The following is a 27,646-nucleotide window of genomic DNA, read 5'->3' on the forward strand; positions in this document are numbered from 1 at the left end:
TGAGTATTTGTATTGTTTGATACTTATGACTTTCACTAATCACTCCACTACATTTCAAAGACAACTATTGACATTTCTGGGGAGGGAAAAAGTATTTTTGAATTAACCACTTAAGCCTATTTCAAATATAGTTTAGCATATCTACAATCTCACAACGTGTCGAGATGTGACACGTTGTGAGTTTGTATAGGTCTGCTATTTGCAAGTTTAAAAATGTTTGTTGAATCACTAACTACAGCAGCGACTCCCAACCTGTGGGACAGAGCCCACTTGCCGTGAGGATAGTGCAAGTGCCCCCCCAAATAATTGGCAGAACGCTAAGATTTTTTATGTAACATGAATTATTATGTAATATAACATTAATAATAATTTGAAAAAAATATGATAAATAAATAAAGTATCCTTTGTCAACCACTGGTAATACAGTTTATTATATAAATGTGAATGTGAATGTTGTTCACAATGAAGACACAGTGAAATAATAACACATTCATACACATTCATATATTTAATGCACTTTTATTATGAAAACCCAGTACAAGTGAGTGCGTTGAATCAGACAATCCACTCATTAGGGAGAGACTGTACGAAGTGCACAAATAGAAGGTTCATCGTGAGAACATGGCAAGTCACCCCATTTCTTTCTATAACTAATTGCACAGTTTTGACTTTCAGCACCACCGGGCTCACCATCATACCACAAGGTGTAGCTCACTTTGGAGCCATCGGACCACATCCACACACCCTCCCTGTGAATGTCACTCATACCAATCCAGGTATATCCCTCTTTGGGGTCAAAGTTCTGGATCAGGGTTTGGACAAAGTTGTGCTCGCCAAAGCTGTGGATGGACACCAGGGGCCTGTTCCTCAAAAGGTGAATTAAAAAAGCCTGGCCTTAAGCCAAATCCAGGCTTGACAAAGTCGGGTCCGAAAAGCCTCGTTTATTCCGTTCCTCAGACGCCAAGCCAGGCTGAAAAGGAGCAACTTTGTCGAGCTAGGCTATGTCAAGCCAGGCTGTGTCCAGCCAGGATAATGAAGCCAGGCTGAATGGGCGGCGATTCGCCGGCGACGTATTTCTATAAAAGACCATGAACTCGAGCGCAGATTCCTTGAACTTGACCAATCATGGCAGCGGGGAACAAAACTCGAGCAGCGTTTTTCTCTGTGGCCGAACAGCAGCAGCTCATGCAAGCATATATGAGGAAGTGAAACATGTTATCAACAGAAAAGGAAACACGGCCGTTATTAATAAATCCAGGGAGAAAGCGTGGCAAAGTATTGCAAGCACACACAGAGAGAGTGAGTGAGTGAGTGAGTGAGTGAGTGAGTGAGTGAGTGAGTGAGTGAGTGAGTGAGTGAGTGAGTGAGTGTGTGTGTGTGTGTGTGTGTGTGTGTGTGTGTGTGTGTGTGTGTGTGTGTGTGTGTGTGTGTGTGTGTGTGTGTGTGTGTGTGTGTGTGTGTGTTTGCGGCGGACGGGCAACAGGACGGACGGACGGACGGACGGACGGGACGGACGGACGGGCCGGGGGGGGGGGGGGGGGGGGTGTACTGGGACGAGCCGGACGGACGGACAGACAGGGGGGACGGGGGGGGTCCATTAACCCCACATTTGCAAGACCACTTTGGTAGAGATTTGGGTTGTGTAGTTACCTTGCCATCATGATGTAACTCCAAAGGTGGACAAGAAATAAAAGATAATTTCTCCATTGACTAGAAATTGATAATTAAAAATATGCTCCTTATTGACTTACAAAGAGGCTCCTTTAAACCCGTAACTAATAATTATATATATATATATATATATATATATATATATATATATATATATATATATATATATATATATATATATATATATATATATATATATGTGTGTTAGACATTTTTTATAATATAAAAAAAAATTGTAATATATTATCAAACATCTAACAACAATATGAACTATAGTGTTAACAGAGTGACAATGACATATCACATGAGTCATTGTGAAACAATTATGATTCATGGTCACACACTATTTCAGTAATATAATTACATTGATTATATCTTATTGTATTGATTTCATTTTATTTGAATGCAGGGTCATTCAAATGAGTCCATATACAAACACATGTGTTGAATTAACTGTGGAAAAACTTGAAGAACAAAGACACTGGATTAAGTAAGCTTGGCTGTTAGCCTGCTCCTGACCAGGCTAACTTCACAGCTAAATTGCCATGGTAACTAAGCTAGGCTTGCTTCAATTCTCTTTTGAGGAATCGGATAAGGCTAAACTTAGCCAGGGTGAACTGGCTAAACTAATCTTCAAGATAATTCACCTTTTGAGGAACCGACTCAGCTCTAATCCTGGCTAAATTAAGCCAGGATAGGTGGTAAAGCCAGGCTTTAGCTCTAATTCACCTTTTGAGGAACCCCTGGTTGGCATCTTGAGCCTGGCAGTTCAGCTCTGCATCGAGCCAGTTGAAATGTGTAGCGACGTACTTGTAGCAGCGACCGTTGAAGCTGTACCAGAACATTGGACAGTTTCCACGCTGTAGCTTCACCTCCAAGGGAGCGGCGTGCACGGTGCCTACACACACAGAAAAAATAAAGGGTCAGCTGGAACTGAAACTGGTTCTTCAGAGTGATGCCATAGGAAAAAACATGTTTGGTTCCAGAATGAACTAATTACAAATGGTTCTATAAAGAACCTTAACCACTTAAGAACCCTTCATCGACCGGTGTCTCCCACGGTCTATACTGTACTTGGTCTGCTTCTTTTTTTCCCGTCCCAGTGGTTCCCTAAAGGGGGGTCGGGACCCCCAGGGGAGTCCCTAAATTATTGTGGGGGGTCCCCAGATGATAGCTTAATGTCCAACATTGTTTTCTCACTCAACAGTAAACAAAGCAACATACAGTAAGTGTATACAGGGTATCTGCACATTTCTAAAGTTACAATTTATGACTTTTAAGACCTTTTTAATACCAAATTGGACAAATTGTCAAATATAGAAAGAAAGAGGCAAACATTGCGAAAATAGCCGATCTATACCTCGCAGTGCGAGGCGTTGTGAGCTTGTAGTTCGGCTATTTTCACAATATTTATCTGTGGAACCGAGTCAAACTATATGTAATGCCTACAATTCCAAGTGCTTGTCAGGGCGGGGGGTCCCCAGTTCAAATATGATTCTTTTGGGGGGGTCACTGCCTGAAAAGTTTGGGAATCCTTGCTTTAGTCTACAACAAGTCTCTTTGTTGCATCTACAAGATGCATTGTGAGCTTGTATGCTATTCTTGGCAAATGATCGCCTATTAAGACGTGAAGTTTTTAGGAAAGAAAAAAGGGGGGGGCAGAGAGACAGAGAGCAAGGAGAGAAACTGAAAAGAAAACATCGAAAGAGAAATCAAAGATACGTATATGCATTCTGTTATACTGTACATATAACATAAAAAAGCAGCAGGTATGAAGTTAGACATAAGGTGCAACAATATTATGGCCATATGGAACCATATGGAATCATATGGCCTTTTAAGGCAGTGGTTCTCAAAGTGGGGTACGGGGACCCCCAGGGTCCTTGAAGGGGTTCCAGGGGGTCCCCAGCGAAAGGAGTTAATATAGCATCAAAATCAATTTAACCACATGGGCTATATTTGAAAATAGCTGATCTAAGTGCACATGCAACACAAAATTGTGAGCTTGTAGAGATCTGATATTTTTTTATATAACAAAAAACATTTTAACAACACAAATCTTGTATGGAGGTCCCTGGCACAAAATATTTTCAGATGGGGGTCCACGGACAAATTATTAATTTAGGGGATCCTCACGTGAAAAGGTTAGAGAGACACTGTTTTAAAGCCTCACTATGTAACTTTTTAAAAATTAATAACATTTTATTTTGTCCAATCTGTATGGAAGAGTATGTTAAACCAGGTTCAAATCCGGGGTAGAAGTGGAAAGTTAAAAAGTGCTGCTTTAAAGAACCAATTAAAAAACATTATTTTTATGTACCTAGTCCAAGTGCCAGGCCCAGGAAGCATAGGAGTTGAGGAATCAGCAGCATGTCAACGTGAGCCGTGAGGTGGTCTCTCTGTCAGTGGATCTTGGATTGGGGTCTTCTTGAAGGGTGTGTCTCAGTGGGTCTTCTCGAAGGGTGTGTGTTACTGTATGTGTGTCTTGCAGACCTCATTTTATCTGCCCCACATGAGGGTGTCTTCACAGCTGGCGTCATTTGATTGGTCAATATGCATTAGCAGCTGTGGCGTTCACATATTCATTTGACCTACCTTTTTACACACACACACCACACACCACACACACACACACACACACACACACACACACACACACACACACACACACACACACACACACACACACACACACACACACACGGCAGAGAGAGAGAGAGAGGGGGCATGTTAGGACAGTTTGGGAGAATTGATTCTACAAGAAATTAACTACAAATTGGATTCATGTCTTTAGCAATGGAGAGACACATTTAATGCATAAGTAAAAATAAACATGTTTAATGTACTTTTATTATGGAGACCCAGTACGAGTCAGTGGGTTGAATGGGACCTTCTAGTCATTAGGGACAGACTGTATGACATGCACTAACAGAAGCTACAGTGTATAGTCACAGAACATGTCTGGCCATTCCATTTCATGGGAGTTCCATAGTATGTAGACATACAGTGTCTACATACACTAAATAAGACAGCCCAAATCTGGATAGCCTAACGAGAGAACAGCAGCAAAGTGTAGCATCTATCACAGCACAATGTGAAATGCAATAATCAGAAAAAGACCAGGCAAGTTCCCATCAATGGGCAAACTCCTGGAAGAGAGAATGTGTAAAACAATAAAAAATAAATAAACAGGGAACCTGTGGTGCTGAACCACAAAAAAAAAAGGTAATAGGTGAGGTAGCTTTTGCCTCTAAAGGAGAGAAAAAAATATCTGAAATTAATTCCAGAAAATCGTTCAACACACCAGTAGGCCTATATGGATATACAGTAGGCTATGTACAATGGCTATTGCCTTAAATATGCCAGCAATAGAGAGTATAAAACAATAGATTTAATATAGCCAATGTTTAATATTTAATATCGTTGCTGTCCGGCAGAAACCAGCCAACTCCATTTTCCCGCTTTTGCATTTGTGAGTGTAGTACCTTGGGATCCTTAAGTCTTCCCAGTGATGGATTGGTAGAATGAAGCACTATCAAACTTGAAGTTAGTTATATCAGTAGAAGTGGTTTATTACAGCATAAGTACAGCAAAGCTTAAGCATTACAGCAAACGATGTTTACTCTCAGGGCTCCCCAATCTCTCTGACCCTTTTCGGTCTATCTCACTAATATATCTGGGCATCACAGTTAATTTCCATCATTCTCTCATCACACAAATATTTGTTATATCTCCCCTGTGTCCCACATGGGACCTCAGTGTACCTCAGTGTCGAACAGGTGTCGAACACCACCTGTTATTTGCTTGCTTATTTGTCAAGTCATTCTCGCATGAATCGTATCTTTTAACGAGTAATTGATCCTCCGGGTCGAGGCATTCCCCCTCCCTTATGTGTTCTTGTCGTTGGTTTCTATGAGCCTGAGGTTACTAGGCCACGAGTATTCCCTGGTTGTTTCCTAATCAAGTGCCAACCAGCTGTGCTCAGCTGTGGACCTTGTTCGTCATACGCTGTCACTAGGGATGCTCGCTGTCAGTAGAGGGATTCCTCTGCCTGATTTACCTCTAATTCTGGGGATACTATTGGGCATATGGTTTACACCCACTTCTGCGCCGAGGAGTGGGCAGCTTATCTCAATTTACTGACAAATCAACTGGAACTGGAAGTCAACTGGAACTGAAATGGAAGTCTGTATTCCAGTACCTTCTCTGTTAATACAGTTTAGTTAGCAGGCCCGGGTCATAGGTCACGGCCTGTGCGCCCACACATTCTATTCCATAAATCAGTGCTATTGATCACCCTGTACGTCTGTGTGTTGATTAAAACAATATTGAACCAATGAAAAGTATTAAAAAGTGCTTCTGACAAAATCAGCTAACTCCATTGGATCCTCAAACTTTCTGCTAAACCAGCTAACTCCACCAACGGGAGGTGGAGTTAGCTGGTTAGGCTGACTCCAGGCTCCACCCCCTTTTGACCTCCAACCTCATTGTGAGCTTGAAGGTCCATTTAGCTGTACTTATCAATGATGAACAAAAACGCCGAACTCCAATTTTGTTTTGTTTTTGTCATTTCCTGAAAAAAAGGGAGTTAGCTGGTTGCTGCCGGACAGCAGAGATATGTTATCTGTGTGAGTAACTGTCCAGTTGAATAAATAAACGTCCCCTTGGTATAGTGGTAGTGGTTCATTAGTCTATTAGCACCTGTGGTGTTCACATCACCAAATGGGTCCATTTGGTTCCATTTGTACAGCAGTTCGGTGTCCTTTATATTAAGAGGTTTGAGAACCACTGTGCTACACTAAATGGAACTAGTTGAACAGACACAGTAGGTGTAGGAGTTAAATAAGTCCAGAAGGTCAACGCCAATGATGCCACGCTGCCTTTAAAACCCAAATAGTATTCTGTTTTAGATTAGTCTAGTTGTTATATTATACCTCTATGGTTTTATTTATGGGGATCTCATCTTAAACAAGCTCAGTGCTTAATGAGTCTTCCAGTTAGTAGACCTTGTGCTGTGAATTTGTACTTCCATATACTGTTGTTCTCATGTCTTACTAAATAAAGTACATCAATCAATCAATCAATCAATCAATCAATGCTCTAGTCATAAGAGTCTCATGCTCTACCACTGAGCTAGCCGGGCCTGTAATGTTATGGTGAACAACTCCCTCTAGTGGGTTACTCTGCCTTACCACAATAGGGATATTTGAAGAAAAAAAAAGAGAAAAGAAAAAAAAACTCCCTGCAACCACTAAAAACAACTATTATTATTTTAATTCCGGCGAAAACAGGGACAATTTTGTAGTGAATGTCGTCTGGTGGTCACTAACTGTTATATATCGTCAGTGTCCAGCCGGGACCAGCTTTTTTTCATAAATCAACGCTATTGAACAATACATCTGTGTATTTTTTTTAAAAATAATAACATATAAAAAGTATTAAAAAGCACCTCTGACGAAAACTCCTAACTCCATTGGACCCTCAAACTGTCCGTCAAAAACAAACAACTCCCCCCTCCTTTCAGACTCTCGAGAAGCTCTGCTCTGTATGAGGCAGACAGGGAGAAGATTTTTCAATGCTTTTGGGAGAACATAAACTGGGAAGAGAAGAGAATGTATGTGCAAGGTTTGATAGATGTCACCCCAGTAAAGAGGAGAAGGGTGTCTTCACAAAGGTCATCTGCTCGTGTTTTCTTTTTAAATGTTAATGGACAGAGAATGAGTGTGTGCAGGAGTTTGTTTCAAACATCTCCAAGAGCTCAAGGAGATCATGCCAAAAGACTTTCACAGCTTTTATGACAATCTAAAGCACTAAGAAACACCCACCACACACACGCAACACACAACACACAACAGTGTGATAATAAAATGTTGATAGGTATATGATAGGTAAATTCAACTGTGGTTGTTATTGTTAGTGCAGTAGGCTACAGATTTGACAGATTCTATTTTTCATGAATGTATTTTGTATTTATATGCCATTTATTTATTGTTGGTGTGCCATGATCGCTTTTGTTAAATACATGATTGAGTATTGAGGCAGAATTGTTTGTTGCACTCAACTGTAGAAGAACAACAGTGGTAACAGTTAGATCCATGGTTGTTTACAATGCATGTTAAAATAAAAGTTGTTTAAGTACAGAATTCAGCTTGATCTATAGTATATGAGGATGGCGCTCACCATAAATAGCTGATCTCCAAGCTCACAATGCGTTGTGATGTGTTGTGAGCTTTGAGATCCATTGCCAGCTGTTCTTATCAATGATGGACAAAACCTCCTAACTCCACTTGCACTGGATTTGGGTAAAGTGGTGATAATATAATGACACATGCAAGTATCTGATAATATATAAAGTCACAATATCAAGTTTGATGAGGCAGTATTGCTTTGTTTTAAAAATATAAGGTTTTCTTCATTTTCTGAAAAATTGATATTTTGTTTTTCATTTCCTGAACAATTACCATTTTGGATTTAGCTGGTTCCGGCCGAACAGCAGAGATATACAGTAAACAACCAGCTCCTAGCACACCCATTCTTGAGAATTGGGACAAAACACGTCCTACATAGAAAAGTGATCTTTATGTTAAAAATCATGAAATGTATAATAAATAATATATATACACATTTAAATCTATGGGATCTGTGTATACCCATAGTAGTATTTGTATATGTATTTACTGTTTCTGTTGAATTTACTTGAATACATGATCTATACATAGAGATTACATGTTAATTTACCTGTCCTCGGCAAGAGGTCACAATATCACACTGTTCCAAAAACCTATTAAAAACACCACCAATTTGAAAATATATGTTTCAAATGAAAAAGAAAAGTTAAAGACACATTAAACAAGAAATAACACAATTCTAGTTTCTTACAACTCCGGACGATTAAAAAAAAAGTCAGCTATAAGCCTGAGGACCCCTTTCCCACCACCTGTGCATGAAGGATGCAGCAGTACATGATGGGCTCAGGTAAGTTTTACTTTTTTTGATATTTTAGACAAACAATGTTGATATCACTGATGTCACAGCTAATGCAGTACAACTCCGCCCCCTTAATATTGATAATATTAGGTATGAGCTGTGGATTGAATTTATATATGATAGTTTTGTTCTTGAAGCAGCTAGCAACTGTGCTAACAACAAAGAGCTAGCATGTACAATATTTACTTGATGTAGGGAAGAGGGCACATTTTACAACTCCGGCAGACTACAACTCCGGACGATTTTCCATTGGCCGGAGTTGTAATGTCAATGGCTGGAGTTGTAAAATCTTCCTATAACATCCTACTGTGGACATATAATATAATATTACTTATGCTCATGATTACATATTCCAATGTTATTTGACTGTTTTACCTATGGATAAATGTATACACATGCTGATTTATTGTTTTAGTCTTTTATAGCCTACCCAACATCTTTGACTTGTAGAGCATGGACAAGCTGTAGGCTACTCTTATACTGCTTTTACTTGCTTTCTACATTATGTGTTACATTTAAACCATTTATGAGTGTTCAAATATAAAACACATGTTACATTTAAACCATAGTAGCCTACCTACATCTTGTCAAGTAGTCTAAAAGAAAGGCACATCCCAGTGTCTAGTTAAAATTATTCATACTTTGTGTTTTAGGAAAACATGGCTAAACAAAGACTGTCAGTGGAGGAGCAAAGACAACGTAACAAGGAATATAAAAGGAAGAGAAAAGAGAAAGTTAACAGCAACCCAGAGAGCAAAGAGGTGGCAAAAGAGAAAGAAAGGCAGAGGTGGAAGAAGAGAGTTGAAGAAAAGAAAGTCAAACTAATAAGTGAGGTGGGAGACAGAGAGAAAAGGAAACGGAGAAAGGCTTGGCGAGCTGCAAATCAAAGGAGGGCAAAACGAAAGGCAGTGCTGCGACAAAATGACACCTCCAGAGAGTTCACAAGAGCTCAGTGATGCAGAGCCACGTGGTGGCATGCCCCCAGACAGAGGTGAAAGGGAGAGAAGTAAAACCATGAAAAGGCATTCAAGAGAAATACATGCTTTAAAGGAGAAAGTTCAGAAGATAACAAAACAGCGAAACAAACTGAGGAAACAGAAATGGCGAATTAAAAAGAGAAAAGAAGAAAGAAATGCTCCAAATAAAACAACACCAGACTCCCCACAGACAGAAACTGAGAAAATGCTGTCAGGAAGTCAACTTAGAAATCCGAACATCAAGAGATCGCTTCTCTTTCACAACGTTCTGAGAAGAGATCTTCAGAAGAAGAAACAAACTCCTGTGTCACGAAGACAGACACCAACAGTGAGTTTATCTGGCAGAGTTCTAAAGAGGTACCGCCTTCTCAATAAAGTCCTTGAATTTGGGTTGACTTTCAAGTCAATGACAGAGCGGAAAGCGACAACTGCGACAAAGTCGGCATACCTTCAGGGTATCACCCACACCGTTCAGGAGTTCTACCTCAGTTCTTCACGCATGACCACCGACAAAACTGACACCATCACTAGGAAGAAGGTTAAGCGCCAGAGAATGATCCTGACAGACTACCTGACAAACCTTCATTGTGATTTCCTTGTGGATAATCCAACGGTGAAGCTCAGTTATTCCTCTTTCTGTGCTCTGCGGCCATTCCATGTCACAGCCCCAAAAGCATCGGACCGGGAGACATGTTTGTGCCAGTATCACGAAAACGCATGCTTAATGCACGAGGCCTTAAGATCGTATGGGATAGTGAAGACGGCTAAACTGGAAGACAGTTTTCAGTTAGTCTGTTGCTCTCCAGCAAGCAAGGCCTGCCTTCTTCGCACCTGCACACGGTGTGTAAACAAACACACAGTTCTGTCCCCAGACCAAGACCAAATCCCTGTGCAGTGGAAGCAGTGGGAGCGAGTCCCAGAAGAAACAGCCAGTGGAACCCACATGAACACAAAACTCGTCGAGCACAGTGGCAATCTCGCAGAACTCACCCAACAGTACGAGGGAAAACTGAGAGATGAAACTACAACACATGTGTGTTCAGTTCGGAATCAGTCAAAGGAATACAGAAACACAATCCAGACCTGTGATGAAAATACAGTCATTGTACATGTAGACTTTTCTGAATCCTATAGCTGCAAGTATCAATCTGAAGTTCAATCCTGCCATTTTGGACAAAACCTGCCACAGATTACCCTACATACTGGAATGTATTACACCAAGGGAGAAAAGGCAGGGTTTTGCACAGTTTCAGAGTCAAAGAGACAAGATGCTTCAGCAATCTGGACACACATGGATCCCATCTTGAAACACATCAAGACAAAGTTCCCACTGGTTACCACTGTGCACTTTTGGTCTGATGGGAAGCAAACAATATAAGAACAAGACCAACTTTTTCCTTCTGACTGAGATACCATCTACAATGGGTTACCAAAGAGCGACGTGGAACTTCTTCCCCACATCCCATGGCAAGGGTGCCCCAGACGGCATTGGGGGAACAGTGAAGAGAACGGCTGACAACCTGGTTCTGAGAGGGAATGATGTGACGGATGGACACATATTCTTTGAAAAAGTATCCAACAGTCTGAAGGGTGTCCAGCTGTACTACATTGAGGAAGAAGACATGCAAGAATTTGACAATCTACTCACAGTACCACTCAAACCAGTTCCATCTACGTGAAAAATACACCAGGTCATCCCACATCAAAACTGTGTCAGCCACCGACAGCTGTCCTGCTTTTGCAGTGAGCCATTGCTTTGCTCTTGCTTTAGCCCAGCTACTTTCTATCTTCATGGCCACCCAGAAGAACAACAGCCTGATCAACACGGACGGAGAGGCAGGACAGGGAAGAGGACAGGACGGCAGGACAGTCAGGAAATGGGGAGAGGCAAGACAAAGAGAAAGGCAGGACCGAGGACAAAGCTGGACAAAACAAGCAGGACAGAGATGGACACAGGAGAGGGAACAAGCCAGGGGAGAGAGAGGCAGGAAAGAAAGGGAGGGAAAACAAGAGGACAGTCAGGAAAGGCAAAAAAGACACGCCCTTTATCCCTGTTGATGGAGGAGATGGAAAAGGATATGGGGGTAGATTCAGACTGGGACATGGAGGGAGAGATGGAAGAACAGACAGAAGGAGGGAAGGAAGAGGAGATGGAAATAGAGATGGGAGGAGAGATGGAAGAGAGGTTGGAAAGACAGAAGGAAGAGAGGATGGAAGGAGAGATGGAGGAGGAACAACTGAAATATCCAGAGGGCATTGTTGCAATAACTACTGTCAATAGCCTTAATAAGGGAGACTGGCTTGCCGTTGTGTATGATGGTAACTGGTGGCTGGCAAAGACCATAGATGTGGACACTGAGCATGAAGATGTCAAAGTGGAGTTTATGCATCCCCATGGTCCAACAGCAAATGTTCACCCTAAACTTGGCAGGAAGGATGTCTGTTTCAGTCCAGTTGTAGACATTCTGGTGAAACTAAGTGGGGAGTCATCACCATTACAGTCAAGTCGTACAAGAGAGATCTTCAGCATAGCCGCTGATGTCATGGACTTCATAGAGAGAGAGCATGTGCGTCACCTGTTGCCCAATGCTGAAGTCGTGCTGGTAAGAGAACATTTGAATTCTACATTTTCCAATGTAGGAGGCATATTTAATGTTCAATTCAGAATTACGCCAGGCAACACATCCGTGATGTCACTAACTTTACGATTCACACCAATACAATCTAACCTGTCTTCCTGTGCTAGTGACTTGTCTGTCTCTCGAAGTCTAACCTGTCTCCCTCTGCCCTTCTGCCGTACCAGTTACCTGGAGGAAGCGGTGATGAACCTGGACCACAACGACCCAGTCACCAGGGACCACATGTCAGCCGTGCTCTCCCAGGTGCACCAGAAGCTATTCCAGTTCCTGCAGCCCAGTTCTACCTCTGTGGAGGTAGAACTGGGTGATGACACCATCACGATTGCAGGTTTGGGGGGAAGGAGGTGGAACAGGGGCGGGGGGTGGGGGCTAGTGGTTGACGAGCCTTGCATCATCAACATCATCATCATCGGGGGGGGGGGGGGGGGGGGGGGAACAACGACAGGTGTTGCATACTTCAAATGATATCAAGATATTAAAGATGACCATTTTGAATTGTTTTCAAGACCTTTAACCGAAACTCGTTAACGGTTAGTTAAACATTAACCAATAAGAATAAAATGTATGGCCCGGACCGCCGGCCTAGCGGTCCGGGCACTTAGGCTCTAATATAGCCTGACAGTGCATCACACGTTCGCGTCACATTCTCGACTATCTTTACTGCATGTCTCTCCCCATCTCTCCTGTTCACTGTCCTGTTCCTGTCCCTCTCTACTGTCCACTGTCAATTAAAGGCAGAAAAGCCCCAAAAAGATTACCTGACTCCGCCAAGTTACCAAAAAGAATCTTAAAAAAAAAAAAAAAACCAGGAGAAGTTAAGACGCATCAGCTGATTTTCACAGAAAAGAAATCCCACATCTGTAAACACTGTGACAAGAATTTCAGTCTGTCAGATTCCCTTAAAAGACGTATTCACACTGTTTACAGTGGAAAGGTTGTTCTCCAACAACCTTTCCACTGTAAACAGTGTGACAAGAGTTTCATTAGGTCACATAACCTAAAGAGACACAAGTGCATCCAAACTGGAGAAAAACCTTTCCACTGTAAAAACTGTCACAAACGTTTCTCTAAGTCATGTGACCTGAAGACATGCCAGCGTATTCACACTGGAGAAAAACCTTACCACTGTAAACATTGTGACAAAAATGTCTTTTAGTCATTTAACCTGAAGAGACACGAGCGTGTCCACACCGGAGAAAAACCTTATCACTGTAGATACTGTGGGAAAAGTTTCTTGCAGTCAAGTAACCTGAAGAGACACCAGCATGTCCACACTGGAGAAAAACCTTATCAATGTAAACATTGTGACACAAGTTTCAGCTATTCAGGTTCCCTGAAGAAACACCAGCATATCCACACTGAAGTAAAACCTTTCCACTGAAAACAGCGTGACAAGAGTTTCAGTGAGTCAAGTTCTCTGAAAATGATGTGGGAAAAACTGTTCCAGGCCTAGAAAAGGTTTGAAAAGGTTGTTCATGTAAACATTTCTTACTCTAAGCAAAATGTCTAACATGATACAATGTAGTGCTGCACTGCATAGTCTGTGTGGGGAGCGGTGTAATGTATGTGTAACAGAGTGGTTCTCTACCTCAGCCTGATGGCCTGAAACTCTAATATCTCCCCCGAGCGATAGGGATATCCCTTTGGCGGTTAAGATGTTGGCTTTCCACGAGGGAGACCCGGGTTCGAATCCCGGCCTTTACATATAAGACGTCACTCCCGTCAGTAACAAACAAAACAAAAAACGGTGTCGGTTGGTGATCTTGCCTAGGGGTGCTGGGATGGACAGAAACGCCATATACATTTTGCAACAGATGCTGTTGGAATGTTAAAGTTTACAAGGATGCAAGTAGCATTAGTGCTTGCATCATAGAGGACACTTCTCCCAACTTTTTATTTCTTCAAATTATTATAATTTTAATCAAAATAATAATTATTGATGATTTGTTTCTTTGGAACTCTAATGATACCTATTGATGAATGCAGATATATGGACTTTTGTTGAATTTAGATTTAGAAAGCTTATTTCTATCTGTACATAAAAAGGAAAAAGAAAATCTAAACAATTGCACAAGGATATGTAAATATTGTAAACTGAAATGAACAATGAATGCATTGCAATAAAATGGATAAATAACAACGTAAGCAGCATTTGGAAAAAATGTCTGGGGTGCACACAAAAGGCTGAGTAGATGTGACAATGACCCCAGAAGTTAAATACCCCTTTAACCACTTAAGCTCCAGCATCCGTGTTCTGCGGAAAACCTTCGCTGAAAATAGCCGATCACAACATTGTGAGCTACTAGATCGGCTGTTTTCAGCTAAGATATTTAGTGTAGAGTGAAAACAGAAATTACACTAGTATGGGGCCCTGCGGGACTCCACGCAACCAAGTATAGGGTTTAAGCATAGAGTTATAGGGTTTAAGTGGTTAAGTTTACCACTCTTGGTACAGTAGTAGGTCTTGGTATGTCTCTCAGTATCCTCTTCATAGGAAAACCAACAACAAAACTGATTTAAAACCTCTATCCATCCTTACTTTTAAACTGATGATTCTGACCAGTCTTCTCCCCAAAAGGTGCCCAGTCTGCAAAGGAAGAAAGAAAGAAGTGAGTGAGTGAGTGAATGTGCCCACTCCTCTGGTTACCTTGTAGATACACAATGGGCACTACCCAAGATCAACAGTGGGGGGCAGCAATACGTCAGCCTGGCGTCTAGTCTGCCAGAAAGTAACTCTGAAGAAGAGGAAAATTCCCACAATGCAGTGCTGTGTTTGTTGTTCTGAACTTAATGTAGGAGAGAAACACTGAAACACACTGTTGTGTTTTGAACATAAATAGCCCCTAAACTGTGTTTTTGACGTGACTGCTGCAGGTAAAACAAACATGATGTTTCAAAACAGTGTCGTCTTTAAGTATTAGGAGGACGTTTGATATCAACCACTGAAACACAGCAGGTAAGTTAAGATGAACAAATAAATGTTCCATTTGTCTTTGTTGACTCCTAATTTAAAATGGAACACAATTGCTCCTAGCTCTTAACTTACTAATTGTTCTTGACCGCAACAGCAGAACCACATTAGTGGATATTATTGAATCAAGAACAACTTTCTTGACCTTGCTTCCACATTTCATTTCTGATTATTGTTTGGGGTTCTTGGCTTCATTGGAAACGTAAGCTATATGTGAGCGTTGGTGGTATAGTGGTGAGCATAGCTGCCTTCCAAGCAGTTGACCCGGGTTCGATTCCCGGCCAACGCAGTGCCTTTATTTGGGCTGTTCAATAATTTCGTACTCTTCTGAAATTGATGGGTCAATACATACAGAGAATCAGCAGATTTTTTAAATTGCAGCGGAATTTTATTGGCATGAGAAAATATGCGTTTACATTTCCAAAGAAAGTGTCAAAATCAAAATAAAATAATGCCAGACTAAGAAGAGAATACAGTAATGTATCCCAACTCTATGAATGTATCACATCTTAGAAACTGGCTTACAAGACCACAAATACCCCAATAACAATGATATTGTAATCCAATTAAGAGTAGACAGTTCTTTAGAAATAAGTACACAGCAGGTTCGTGTCCTACTTTTCGTTAATTTATTCATCCAGGCCATTTAAAACTAAATTTTGCGCCCAACGTGGGGCTCGAACCCACGACCCTGAGATTAAGAGTCTCATGCTCTACCGACTGAGCTAGCCGGGCCTATAATGGTATGGTAAAGAGCCCCATCTAGTGTTTTTTTAGGGATATTTTTCGGGACTCGGGACACGCAACTTGAAATCTAGTGCCAAACCTATTTGTCTGGTGGTGGTCACTATGTTATATACAGAAAACAACCAGCTCCTAGCAGCAGCCAGCAGTATCATCTAGTTAAATCAGTTTTATAACGGTGGCTAATCTCCATAATAAGCAATGAGGTGAAAGTGCAGCCTGTAGGATTTGTACTCTGTCCACTGTCATGTTAATTTGATTGTCAAGTGAACTTAGAGCTTCATGTCTTCATGCACCAGACATTGAATCCTTACAAACTAAACATTTGTTATGTTGTAGCATTGTGTCAGGCCTAGAATGAACAATTGACCATCCAGGTAATCTATGGCATTGAAAATAATTCCCATGTCTTGTTCAGGGTCAGCAAATTGTCAGTTTTACCCCAAACCAACTTTTATGCTCTTATCATTGGCAAAAGGTTTTCTCCAGTTAAATCTATTTCTGTGTACTATATCTAATTACACGTTTACACCATGAATAAAGGAGTGGGTGAAATGCTTTTTTAATTATTTAAAAAACAAACATCTAACAACATTATTAACTCTCTCTCTCTCTCTCTCGCTCTGTTTATTGTCTCTGCCAGGCCGTAAGGCATGGCAAGAGAGAATGTTTTGCACCCTGTCCGTCCGTCCGTCTGTGACCAGCTAATCTCTGGCTCTGTTGGCTTGATCGCAGCGAAACTGTGCACACACACTCTGGATGCCAATTCAGAACCTCTGCCCCAAATGTTTCACATGGGCCTGTTATAGCGCCACCAGGAGGCCGCTTTTTGCAAAACAATTTTTTTGACAGTACTCCTATAGATTTTGTCCAAACGTCACGCGAATCGGTACACAGTATCTCTAAAGTCATTAAACGAAACAGGTTTTTCAGATTTTTCATATTCCATCCTGATTGGCTAAAATGGCTTCCAAAGTTGGCAGGAGTGCTACGTTTTGAACAAAATGCCTCAAATTATGAACACAGCTTGCAATTTCCGTGACATTTTGCACGCACATTCTCACTAGGCAGAGGAAGAAATGCCACTCGAAATTTTTCAAATCAGCCTCATGGTGGCCATTGGTGGGGCTATAACAGGCCGATTCGTGTTTTTACCTGTAACTGCACCGATCTGTGCACAACGTTGTATGCGCACTCCCTAGAGGCCAAGGAAAAACCTTTGCCCTGCATTTTTCACATCTGCCTTTTATAGCGCCACCAGGAGGCCGACTTATATAAAACACATTTTTGGATATTACTCCTTCAGATTTTATCCAAATTACACACAAATTGGTACACATGATCTCTATAAATATATATATAATCTAAAGTTTGCAGGAGTGGCCCGTTTTGAACAAAATGTTGCAAATCATGAACGCAGCGTCTGATTGTGGTGAAACTTTGCACACACATTCGCACTACGTTGAGGAACAAATGCCACCCTTTCAACATTGCCCTATTATAGCGCCAGAGGCCGATTATTATTATTTTTTAAATATTACTCAAATGTTGTCCAAACATCACGCAAATCAGTACAAATGATCTCTTTAGTCAAGTGATCAAGACGGATCGGTCCGATCCGCCTGATTTTTCACATTCCAGCCTGATTGGCGAATTCCAAACATTGCTGGACTACACTGTTTTTCATACCAGTAACCTGTATAGAATCAGAATCAGTTTTATTGTCACATCACAGGTTTACAAGGTAAAAAAGTAATTCATTTTAGTGCAGCTTAATAAAAAACAACACCACAGCAGCTGTAGCCGGGGGCATCTTCACACTGTATTTCGCTGGGGGAAAAAGTCCAGGTTTTTGGCGTGGGGGGGTCCAAATCGATCCTAAATAATCCGAAGCAGACAATTTGTCTACTATTAGTTACTGTGGGCCTTCCAGTCTGTCTATGCCCGCTCTAATCATGGTCAAATAGCCTTGCAGCGCGGTCATGTCGCCGCGCAGAGCAGCGGCTCGCTCAGCGTTGCCTCTGGCTTCGTCCGCCGCACGTGCCATGATGTTGTCCAGCTTGGTGTCCAGCCCCCGGACCCTCTCGTTGTTGTTGTCCATCTCGTGCCTCAATTCAGTGATGTTGCCCAGCTTAACGTCCAGTTTGGGGATCCACTCGGTGATGTTATTCATGTCGCGTCTCAGCTCAGTGGCCACACCTGTCAGAGTAGCCAGCGCTCTGCTCGACTCCGCTCCGTCCAGGGCAGCTCTCTTGCCAATTTTTCGATACACAAGTGCAATGCCCGCTCCAATCAGCAAGAAACCTGTTATCATTGCTACGAATATATAGACATCTTCTGTGTCCTCGATTGACAGGATTTCCAAACACAGAACTCTCCATTTGTAGTCAGAGTCCCCCATATATCCAGCCAGATAAGTCCCGTCTGGGCAGATTGGCTCGTCCGGTCCAGATTGCCGGGTTGAGAAAATTTTGTCAATTGCGTTAAATAGGTAGTGTATATCTGTCTGTCTCTTATATGTCATCATTATTTGTGTGAGTGGGAACTCATTTTAAACAATCTTAGTGCTGGAGTTATCCAGTTTAGTAGACCTTGTATTGTACTTGAACAACGAGAGACACCGCCGAACGTTACGAAGTCCACTAGAGCCGACTCAGCGCCGTTCTAGTTATGTACCGATAGGGACAGAATCGTTAATTATCGATTGGACTATATCCTCAATAATACTGTCCCGGGACTAATAATAATACCCAATGATCATGTTTTAGGGGAAGTAGATCCATGGAACTCTAACGTCCTTATTCAATTCCTTCATTTCAGACCAGTGTGTGGAGTCCAGACTGCAGGTGAAAATGAACTCTCCAGACTCAGCCAGGGACATTTCTATTAAACAGGAACCTGAAGACCACCCACACCTCAGTACGTTTAATGTTCTCTCTCTTTCTTTCATTTTTTCTGTTTTATTGTAGAGCTGTCGCAATATACATTTCTTACTATGCAATAATCATGACAACATATATCATGATAATATCCCGATGATGAAACAAATTAGTCGTGTTGTCTTGTGTTGCACGTACCATAGGCACCGGAAGGTGGGGCAGAAGGGCCTAAATATCCCCCCACTATTTAGCAATCGACTTGTCGATCTCGCCGACCGCTGGTCTATTTATTTTAATTTTTTTCCCCAACCGGCGCTGGTCTAGCACCCCACTGTTCCCATTGTGTAGCGCAATTGTTGTTGTGTATTGGCTGCATGCTTGCCTCTCGCCGCAATGACCGTTCTGTTACTGGCTAATGTGTGCAGTTGCTCTCTCAACTCGATCAACTAGGTGCCAGACAAGCTAATACACAACACATCGTTTTTCTTTGTATTCTGCCTGTGGGTGTGAAAGAAGCAGATGCCCGTGGGGCTCGGGCTGCAAGAATCAAGTGCTGCTATGATAGACTGACTGACCAGGGATCAGATTACTGCAGTTCCCCCGTCAGTTAAAGTGAGAGCCGAGAGCGCACGCACAAAGCACATCAAACCTAGCCTGGTAAACCCTCCCTCCGGAAATCTCATTTGTAATTTATTTCAGGAGTGAGTCTGGCATGATCGCCCATTCTGCAATTTTGGCTGTGGGCTGGAGTTGGGCGGGAGTAATACCGTTGACTGACAACCCCTTCAGCCAATCAGCAGTGTTCCCCTTCAGCCAGTACATTATTACCACCTCCAGACTAATGTGACGCAACGGGACTTTTGAGACGGCCATGCCCAAAATAGGTTGCCTTATTCGGATACATGCGTGTCACTGCCCGCCCCTGCCGGTTCTCTGAATTTTTATTTTTAAATAGGCTCTTTCATGATTAATTGACCACATATATGAAGTTAAACAACTAAATTCTATCCAAACGATATCTTAAAAGTAAATTCCGTGCCTCAAAAAATAAGTTTGAGTGCGTTTTAAAACCGAAAGTAAGAAGTAAAGACAACGCACAAAAAGCAATGGCTGCCGTTCGTTTTTGGTCGGCTGCACTCAGGCTGCACTCGGTTCCATTCGGGCTCACTCGAACTCGCCACCTGATTGGCCAACTTTCACTGTCAATCAAAGAACGATGAGCGACGACGCTGATAGGCTCGTCCATTTGGTAAACGGGCTAGAAACGCCCAGACAAGCCTTCAGGCCAGACTCCTTCCTGAAATCAAATGGAAATGAGATTTTCCGGAGGGAGGGGCTTTACCAGGCTACATCAAACCATATTTCATATGGACTATAGCTGACATCTCGCCTATACTGTGTTAGAACAGCATTTTAGGTTTGTCGGGTCCATACAATAATGGCTTATTTTTTCATAATTGTAAGAAGCCATAGTAAAAATAAAAAAAAACTGAATTAATTAAAAATTAGTTGAGCAGTCCTACTTTGATCACTGCCCTCACAGAGGTGAAATAAAGGCTGGTTATGTGATCCCATCCCTACTTGTGAACATTAGTTGTAACCTAGGGATGTATTTTGGGTCACAACTCGAAACGCTTTTTTTTTTTTTGCGGAAGCACATGGAAAACCTCCGTGTTTAGCAACGATCGGGGGATCAATCATACTGGAGATAAATATTCTGTGACTACTTGAAAAGGTAAGAAAAACGAGAAATCGCACTACTGGCCATTATTTATTTATTTACTTGGCACAGAATGAGTTAAGTTAAGCATGATTCCCTAATATGAATCCTATAATCTTTGCACCCAAGATTCATATGTTGGAGAGTTGGGCTTAGGCCATTTTGCCTTTTAGCGTCTGCAAATATTATTGTTATTCTTGACACCACTCAGTCTCCAGTTATTAAAGTCCTTATTCAATTGCTTCATTTCAGACCAGTGTGTGGAGTCCAGACTGCAGGTGAAGATGAACTCTCCAGACTCTGCCAGGGACATTTCTATAAAACAGGAGGAACCTGAAGACCTCCCACACCTCAGTACGTAATGTTACTGTACGATAATCTTGGCCAAAAATATACTGAAAATGATAATATCCGGATATGCATAGCCATTATGAAATATCACTCAATATTCCTTTTTAACATGATTTATTCTCATTACAATATCCAAAAGCACGTCCTCTTTTTCACAAATGCAATACAAAAGAAAAACTGCACCAAATTGTACATTTTCTACAGAGTGGCCGTAGACCAAAGCATCTAGAATAGGGTTTGTCTGTCACACAGCTCAAGTCGCTAAGTGCTTGACGTCATGAAACAGAAGCACATGAAAGCCTGACATGCCTGGTAAAGGTTTGGTAGTAGGTGAAAACTATGAAAACTGATTTTATCTCTGTCTGTTAGTCTGCTCTGTGTGAGATAACAGATCTTTTACAAGCTTTTTAGAAGCTTCTTGATTTGAGGTGTAACCACTTCAACCCTAGCTGTACTGTGGGGGCATTTGAAAAAATGCTGATCTACAAACTCGTCTAAAGAGATTTGGTGTAGAGGGAAAAGAGAAAGGACTAAGTTCAGAGTAGACCCTGCTCAACAAAAGCATATTTTTCACTCTTTCAGAGAATATCCGTGGTCGTAATGGGGACATAGTTGACAATAGATGCCAAAAAATAAATAAATATATAATTGTTGAGACATTTTCCAATTTTAATTAATTCCTGTCAAACAAAAAAAACATATATATGAGATAACATCGGTGGGTAAGTAGGTAAGTAAGCCTTGAGAACCAATTATTCCCGAGTCATGTGGCCCATAGGGCAGGAGTTCATCTCCTGTTTCTGTGGCGTGAGGTGGTGGCTTGATGTACAAGTATATCCTCCAGCCATGATGTACACCGGGACTTACCCCAATCCCACCCTTGATGCTCAATGCCAAGCGGGGAGACATTGCGTCCTATTTATAGTCTTTGGTATGACCCGACCAGGGTATTGAACCCCGACCTCCCAATCTCACGGCGAACACTCTAACCATGCCAATTAGCTGTTTTTTTTAAATTAGTGGGTACTAACCAATTTTAACATATCATATTAAAGGTAGGGTAAGTGATTTTCTTTTGTTAAAATAAGTGTTAAATAGCTCTATATTCTGATAGTACTCATTGCTAGTCTCCTTGTCTCTACAGCTCTTTATAAAAAAGAAAATGCATTTTCGTTTCAGTTTCATTTCCAATTGTGTAACTGGAGTGTTTTACCTGAAAAAGGAAAACATGAAAATGTAGGATTAAGAGGGAACATTTTCTTTCAGAGAGAGATTTATATTATATTCATAATATATCCACATAATATTCATGCTGGGCAACTTGATGTTAAAAATGTTATTATTCATAATCAAAGTGCTCTGTGAAAAAAGTAACTTGCCCAGTTGACAAGTGATTAACACAATAAGTTACTCCTTCTCTCATGTCTGTTATTTGTTGAAGTTGATTATAAAAGGACGTTCTGTTCTTAATTAATCCTAATCTCCTCTGGGATTTTAATTGTTTCTTTCCAGACTCTGTGGAGTCCAGACTGCAGGTGCAGATGAACTCTCCAGGCCCAGCCAGACCCGTTTCAGTGAAAAAGGAGGAACCTGAAGACCAGCCAGACTTCAGTAAGTCTCTCTCTTTTCCAGCTTCATTTGTCTTTAATTGTCATAAACAGTTGCTAGCTGCACTATTCGCAGGGAAATTATTGTGCTTCAACAGTGTGGAACCAGACAAAATGAAATGTGATTTAAAGGTAATAGTAGTAACAAATTGGTCATATTGTCTTGTGGCGCACATGTAACGTTTGATCTGCGTTGTGTTGTGGATTCATGAAGTTCCAGACCACTTCTCTCTCTTATTGACAGTTTATTCTGGTGAAAATATACAAAAACTCTCTGGTCAGTCACTTCTTTTGGTGTAAAACCTGAGCCTCAGCACGTCTACAACAGAATTAACAACGTGACCAAAAGTAGTTTGTTGTAAACAATATACATGTACAAAGCATCACTACTTCATGTAGGAACATTTAGCATGTTTAGGACAACCAGTATTCATCACGGTATCACAGTAAACATGCAGACTCTTGTTGAAAATATAGTGAACTGAGGAACACATCTTACCTTGGGCAAATGTCATTTAGACTGGCACAACTCTAACATGGACGCCGTGGTAAACCGTGTTTACCAATGAGGTGCCGCCCACTAACCAATAAGAACTGGCCTTACTTGGGGAGCAAGTGGAACCCACTAAACTCTTGTTTACACACACACACACACACACACACACACACACACACACACACACACACACACACACACACACACACACACACACACACACACACACACACACACACACACACACACACACACACACACACACACACACACACCACCATAATACATCTGCCTTCTGGAAACTAAAATGTTTCCAAACAAATGCATTGCTTTTACTCTTCTTATTGACCAAAGGCTCTCTTTCATCATCTTGGCTACATCTGAACTAAACATCTCAGTCTAACTGAGATTGAGTTTGGGATTTTAGGGAGAAGTTGTAGCTTGAGGATGTAATTGGCAATCTTAAATTAAGGGAGCTTTCTACCCTAACATATCAATCTCATTATTTTTGCATTCAAGGTTCATATGTTAGATAGTTGGGCTTATTGTTATTCCCCACTAGGTCTCCAGTTATTAAAGTCCTTATTAACTTGCTTCATTTCAGACCAGTGTGTGGAGTCCAGACCGCAGGTGAAGATGAATTCTCCAGACTCAGCCAGGGACATAAAACAGGAGGAACCTGAAGACAACCCACACCTCGGTAAGTTTCATGTGCTCTCTGTTTATTTTTCTGTTCTGTTGAAAAACTGCCATAATATCTCATACAATACAATAACCAAAATGTATTTTTTAACATTGTTTATTGTGTCATTATCATATCCAAATCACACCCTTCTCCACCTCCAAATGCAATACTAAATACTAAAAGAAAACTGCACCATACAACTTTATATTGTACAGTTGTTTGCATTGTTGCTGTATGCCAAACCATCTAGAACAGGGTTTGTGTGTATATCTACTGCATGTAAGTCTTCTCAATCGTAGAGTCTATAGACCAATCAAAGCCCAAGCAGCTACTGTATGTGCATGCCGTCATGAAACAGAAGCACCTCTTGACCATGAAAGCCTGAAATGCCTGGTGCAACTTTGGTCCCAGTTGAAAATATATTAATGTAAACTGATTTATTTTATGGTGTGGCTCTGTAGGAGGTGAGACATCTACTAATGGGTCTGTTAGTCTGATCTGTTTGAGATAACACAGATCTTTGACATGCTTTTTCTCAGCTTCTTGATTTGACGTTTAACCACTTGAACCCTAGCATCCTTATTCTGGGGGGAACATTGGCTGAAAATAGCCGATCTAGAAGCTCTCAATGTGTCGCATTGCATTACAGAGTGGCCGTAGACCAAAGCATCTACAACAGGGTTTGTCTGTCACAGAGCTCACAGCTCAAGCTGCCAAGTGCATGACATTATGAAACTGAGCTGGTGTAGAAAAACCCAAGTCAACCCTGCTCAACATTAGTATTAGTTCACTAAGTATGTTTTTCACACTCAGAGAATATCCGTGGTCATAATGGGCACATAGTTGGATGCCAATAAATAAATAATACATCACTTTCTTTGTTTTACGTCAAATGTCACTCAAATGTCAAACTAAAACATAATATGACGTTACATTGGTGTGTAAGCAGGTAGCCTTGAGAACCAATTATTCCAGAGCCATGTGACCTATAAGGCAGGAGTTTATCTCCCCCAGGCCCCAGCCATGATGTACAAGTACAACCTCTGGACATGACGCCAGCATGTCACAGGGACTTACCCCAATCCAACCCTTGAGTCTTTGATATGACCCGGCCGGGGTATTGAACCCAGACCTCCCAATCTCAGGGCGGACTCTCTGACCAATTATATTAAGCACTTGTCAAGTAGTCTTTCAAACAGCTATGATTCATTAGCCTATACTAGATACTAGAGGGCAGTGCCAATCTGAACAAAGAGGATGGTCGAATGGTGCGTTATTAATTATGTTATAAACAATGCATTAACTGTTTCCAAAAGCATTTGAGGTGAGAAATAGCCAATGCAGTAATATACACTTGATTCAGCTCGGCCTTGTTGCAGTGTGCAACACAGCAAGTTTAGATCACATACTTTAAATCACATATGTACGCTGTGTGACTGTTTCAAACACTCAGTTGTGATTGGCTCAGAGCCACCCATCCCCCGTTTCACTGGGAATTACATTAAGATATGGTTGCAAAAAAAACACATTTCAGCTGGTCTTTAAGTGGTTAATAACATTCAATTAAGTATATCTCCTTCAACTATTTCCAGATTTCAGTGCAGTTTATGTCACTTGAAAGCTTTCAGTATGCGCTTTAACAATCTGTACAAAACTGAAACATGACCATGACTTAAAGTACATTCTATTAGATGTGGAATAAAACAAATTTGGTCTACTGGCAGCATGCACAAGAAATGTGGCGCTGATCGGTGATGATTGTGAAACTAGCCCCAGACACACAGACAGATTCACAGACTCATTTATAGACAAACAGGTCATACAAATCAGTTTTTGTAGATTTTAATCTACTACCCATTAACTTTCACCAGACATGTCAAACCTTCGTGTTTGGAGGTGCATCTGTTTCATAACGTCATGCACTTAGCGGCATGAGCTTTGATTGGTCTACTTTGGAGGTGACATACATACATACATACATACATACATACATACTGTAGATACAGACACATCCAGTTGTAAATGGCTTGGCCTACAGCCCAACTTACTCCCAAATCAGAGCTCACATATTAATTGATTGATTGAATACTTTATCAGCCAAAACATTTAAACAGCACAGAGGTACAGTAAAACATTTAGGCTAAAAGAATATCACACACAAAAAATGTTTTAATGATTCAAATTCAATATTTGTTCTATCACCATTATTCATATGTTGGGTAATATAACTATAAATATATCAATTAAGGTAACTCTTTATGTATTTTGCTAGAATCTTATTAAAACTTTGAAGTCTGGTGTTGAGTTTCTAGAACCACCTGTAAAATCCTGTACTTATTTAATAACTGTTTAGTCATTCTTAGTAGGTAATAACTTTGTACATGGAAGATGGAACAATATATGTACATTTTAGGAATCCAGTATTCACTATCATGTTATGTTTCTGCTCCTAGACATCCTGTACATGGTTGTGTGTAAAGAGGAGGTTTCTCCTGAACAGGAGAGAAGCCCCAGTCTGCTACAGGAGAGGAGCCCCAGTCTGCTCCAGGAGGAACCAGAGCCTCCACACATTAAAGAGGAACAGGAAGATCTACTTCAAAGACCAGAGGAGCCTGTTGGGTCAATGTTGAAATTACTAGCAGTGAAAAGTGAAGTTGATGAACACATCTCTTCACACTGCTCTGAAGTTGAACTTAAACTTGAATCTGCCACTGAAGTCACTGAAGACAGTGATGATAGGGGGGAGACAAGTGGAGATGTCCACACTGGAGAAAAACCTTTCCAGTGTAAACTGTGTAACAAGAGTTTCAGCCTTTCAAATTACCTGGAGAGACACCAGCGTGTCCACACTGGAGAAAAACCTTTCCAGTGTAAACATTGTGACAAGAGTTTCAGTAGCTCCGGTAACATGAGTAAACACCAGCGTGTCCACACTGGGGAAAAACCTTTCCTCTGTGAACATTGTGACAAGAGTTTCACTCAGTCATGTTATCTGCAAACACACCAGCGTATCCACACTGGGGAAAGACCTTTCCACTGTCCACACTGTAACAAGAGTTTTAATCAGTCGGGTGACCTGAAGAGACACCAGCGTATCCACACTGGAGAAAAGTCTTTCCACTGTAAACATTGTGACAAGAGTTTCAGTGATTCAGGTTCCCTGAAGACACACCAGCGTGTTCACACTGGAGAAAGACCTTTCAAATGTAAACATTGTAACAAGAGCTTCATTATCTCGGGTCACCTGAAGATACACCAGCGTATCCACACCGGAGAAAAACCTTTCCACTGTACAAACTGTAAAAAGAGTTTTAATTAGTCGGGTGACCTGAAGAAACACCAGCGTATCCACGCAGGAGAAAAATCTTTCCACTGTAAGCATTGTAACAAGAGTTTCAATACCTCAAATAACCTGAGGCAACACCAGCGTGTCCACACCGGAGAAAAACCTTTCCAGTGTAAACGGTATGACAAGAGTTTCAGATATGTTAGTAATCTAAAAAAACACCAGTTTATTCACACCAAGGGAAACAAATGTTCCGCTATAAATTAGCTCACTGGGAGGATCAAATTAAACACCTGTATGTTTATTGTTTTATTGTTTATTAGGATCCCCATTACACACATTGTAACAAGAGTTTTAATTTCTCAGCCAACCTGAAGACACACCAACGTATCCACACCGGAGAAAAACCTTTCCACTGTACACTCTGTAACAAGAGTTTTAATCAGTCGGGTTCCCTGAAGAGTCACCAGCGTATCCATACTGGAGAAAAACCTTTCCACTGTAAACATTGTGACAAGAGTTTCAGTCGGTCAGGTTCCCTGAAGACACACCAACGTGTTCACACTGGAGAAAAACCTTTCCACTGTAAACGGTGTGACAAGAGTTTCAGATATGTTAGTAATCTAAAAAAAC

The 27,646-nt window shown here is 41.2% G+C and overlaps 3 protein-coding genes across 6 annotated transcripts in view; 1 reads left to right on the forward strand and 2 right to left on the reverse strand.

Moving 5' to 3' along the window:
* Positions 1-27,646, reverse strand: part of LOC308089392 (major facilitator superfamily domain-containing protein 6-A-like) — a 278,032-nt gene that overhangs the window by 124,101 nt on the left and 126,285 nt on the right. The window lies entirely within an intron of this gene.
* On the reverse strand, positions 233-4,043 carry LOC308088287 (galactose-specific lectin nattectin-like; the record flags this gene model as incomplete). The annotated part of the gene is made up of 4 exons (XM_080432688.1): positions 233-252; positions 691-860; positions 2,401-2,569; positions 3,992-4,043. 4 exons carry the CDS (start codon positions 4,041-4,043, stop codon positions 233-235), a joined length of 411 nt encoding a protein of 136 aa, XP_080288814.1.
* On the forward strand, positions 14,922-27,520 carry LOC308088063 (uncharacterized protein). Of its 4 annotated transcripts, XM_080432409.1 has the most exons (6): positions 14,922-15,230; positions 18,810-18,908; positions 20,841-20,942; positions 22,452-22,550; positions 23,647-23,742; positions 26,181-27,520. In XM_080432409.1, exons 2-6 carry the CDS (start codon positions 18,842-18,844, stop codon positions 27,044-27,046), a joined length of 1,230 nt encoding a protein of 409 aa, XP_080288535.1. In that variant the 5' UTR covers positions 14,922-15,230; positions 18,810-18,841; the 3' UTR covers positions 27,047-27,520. The 4 variants fall into 4 exon arrangements, with proteins under 4 accessions (XP_080288535.1, XP_080288536.1, XP_080288537.1 ...); XM_080432410.1 differs by lacking the exon at positions 18,810-18,908; XM_080432411.1 differs by lacking the exons at positions 14,922-15,230; positions 18,810-18,908 and adding an exon at positions 20,491-20,603.

Source organism: Gymnoscopelus braueri (assembly GCF_963280865.1).
Source record: "Gymnoscopelus braueri genome assembly, chromosome: 7".
Classification (NCBI taxonomy): Eukaryota; Metazoa; Chordata; class Actinopteri; order Myctophiformes; family Myctophidae; genus Gymnoscopelus; species Gymnoscopelus braueri.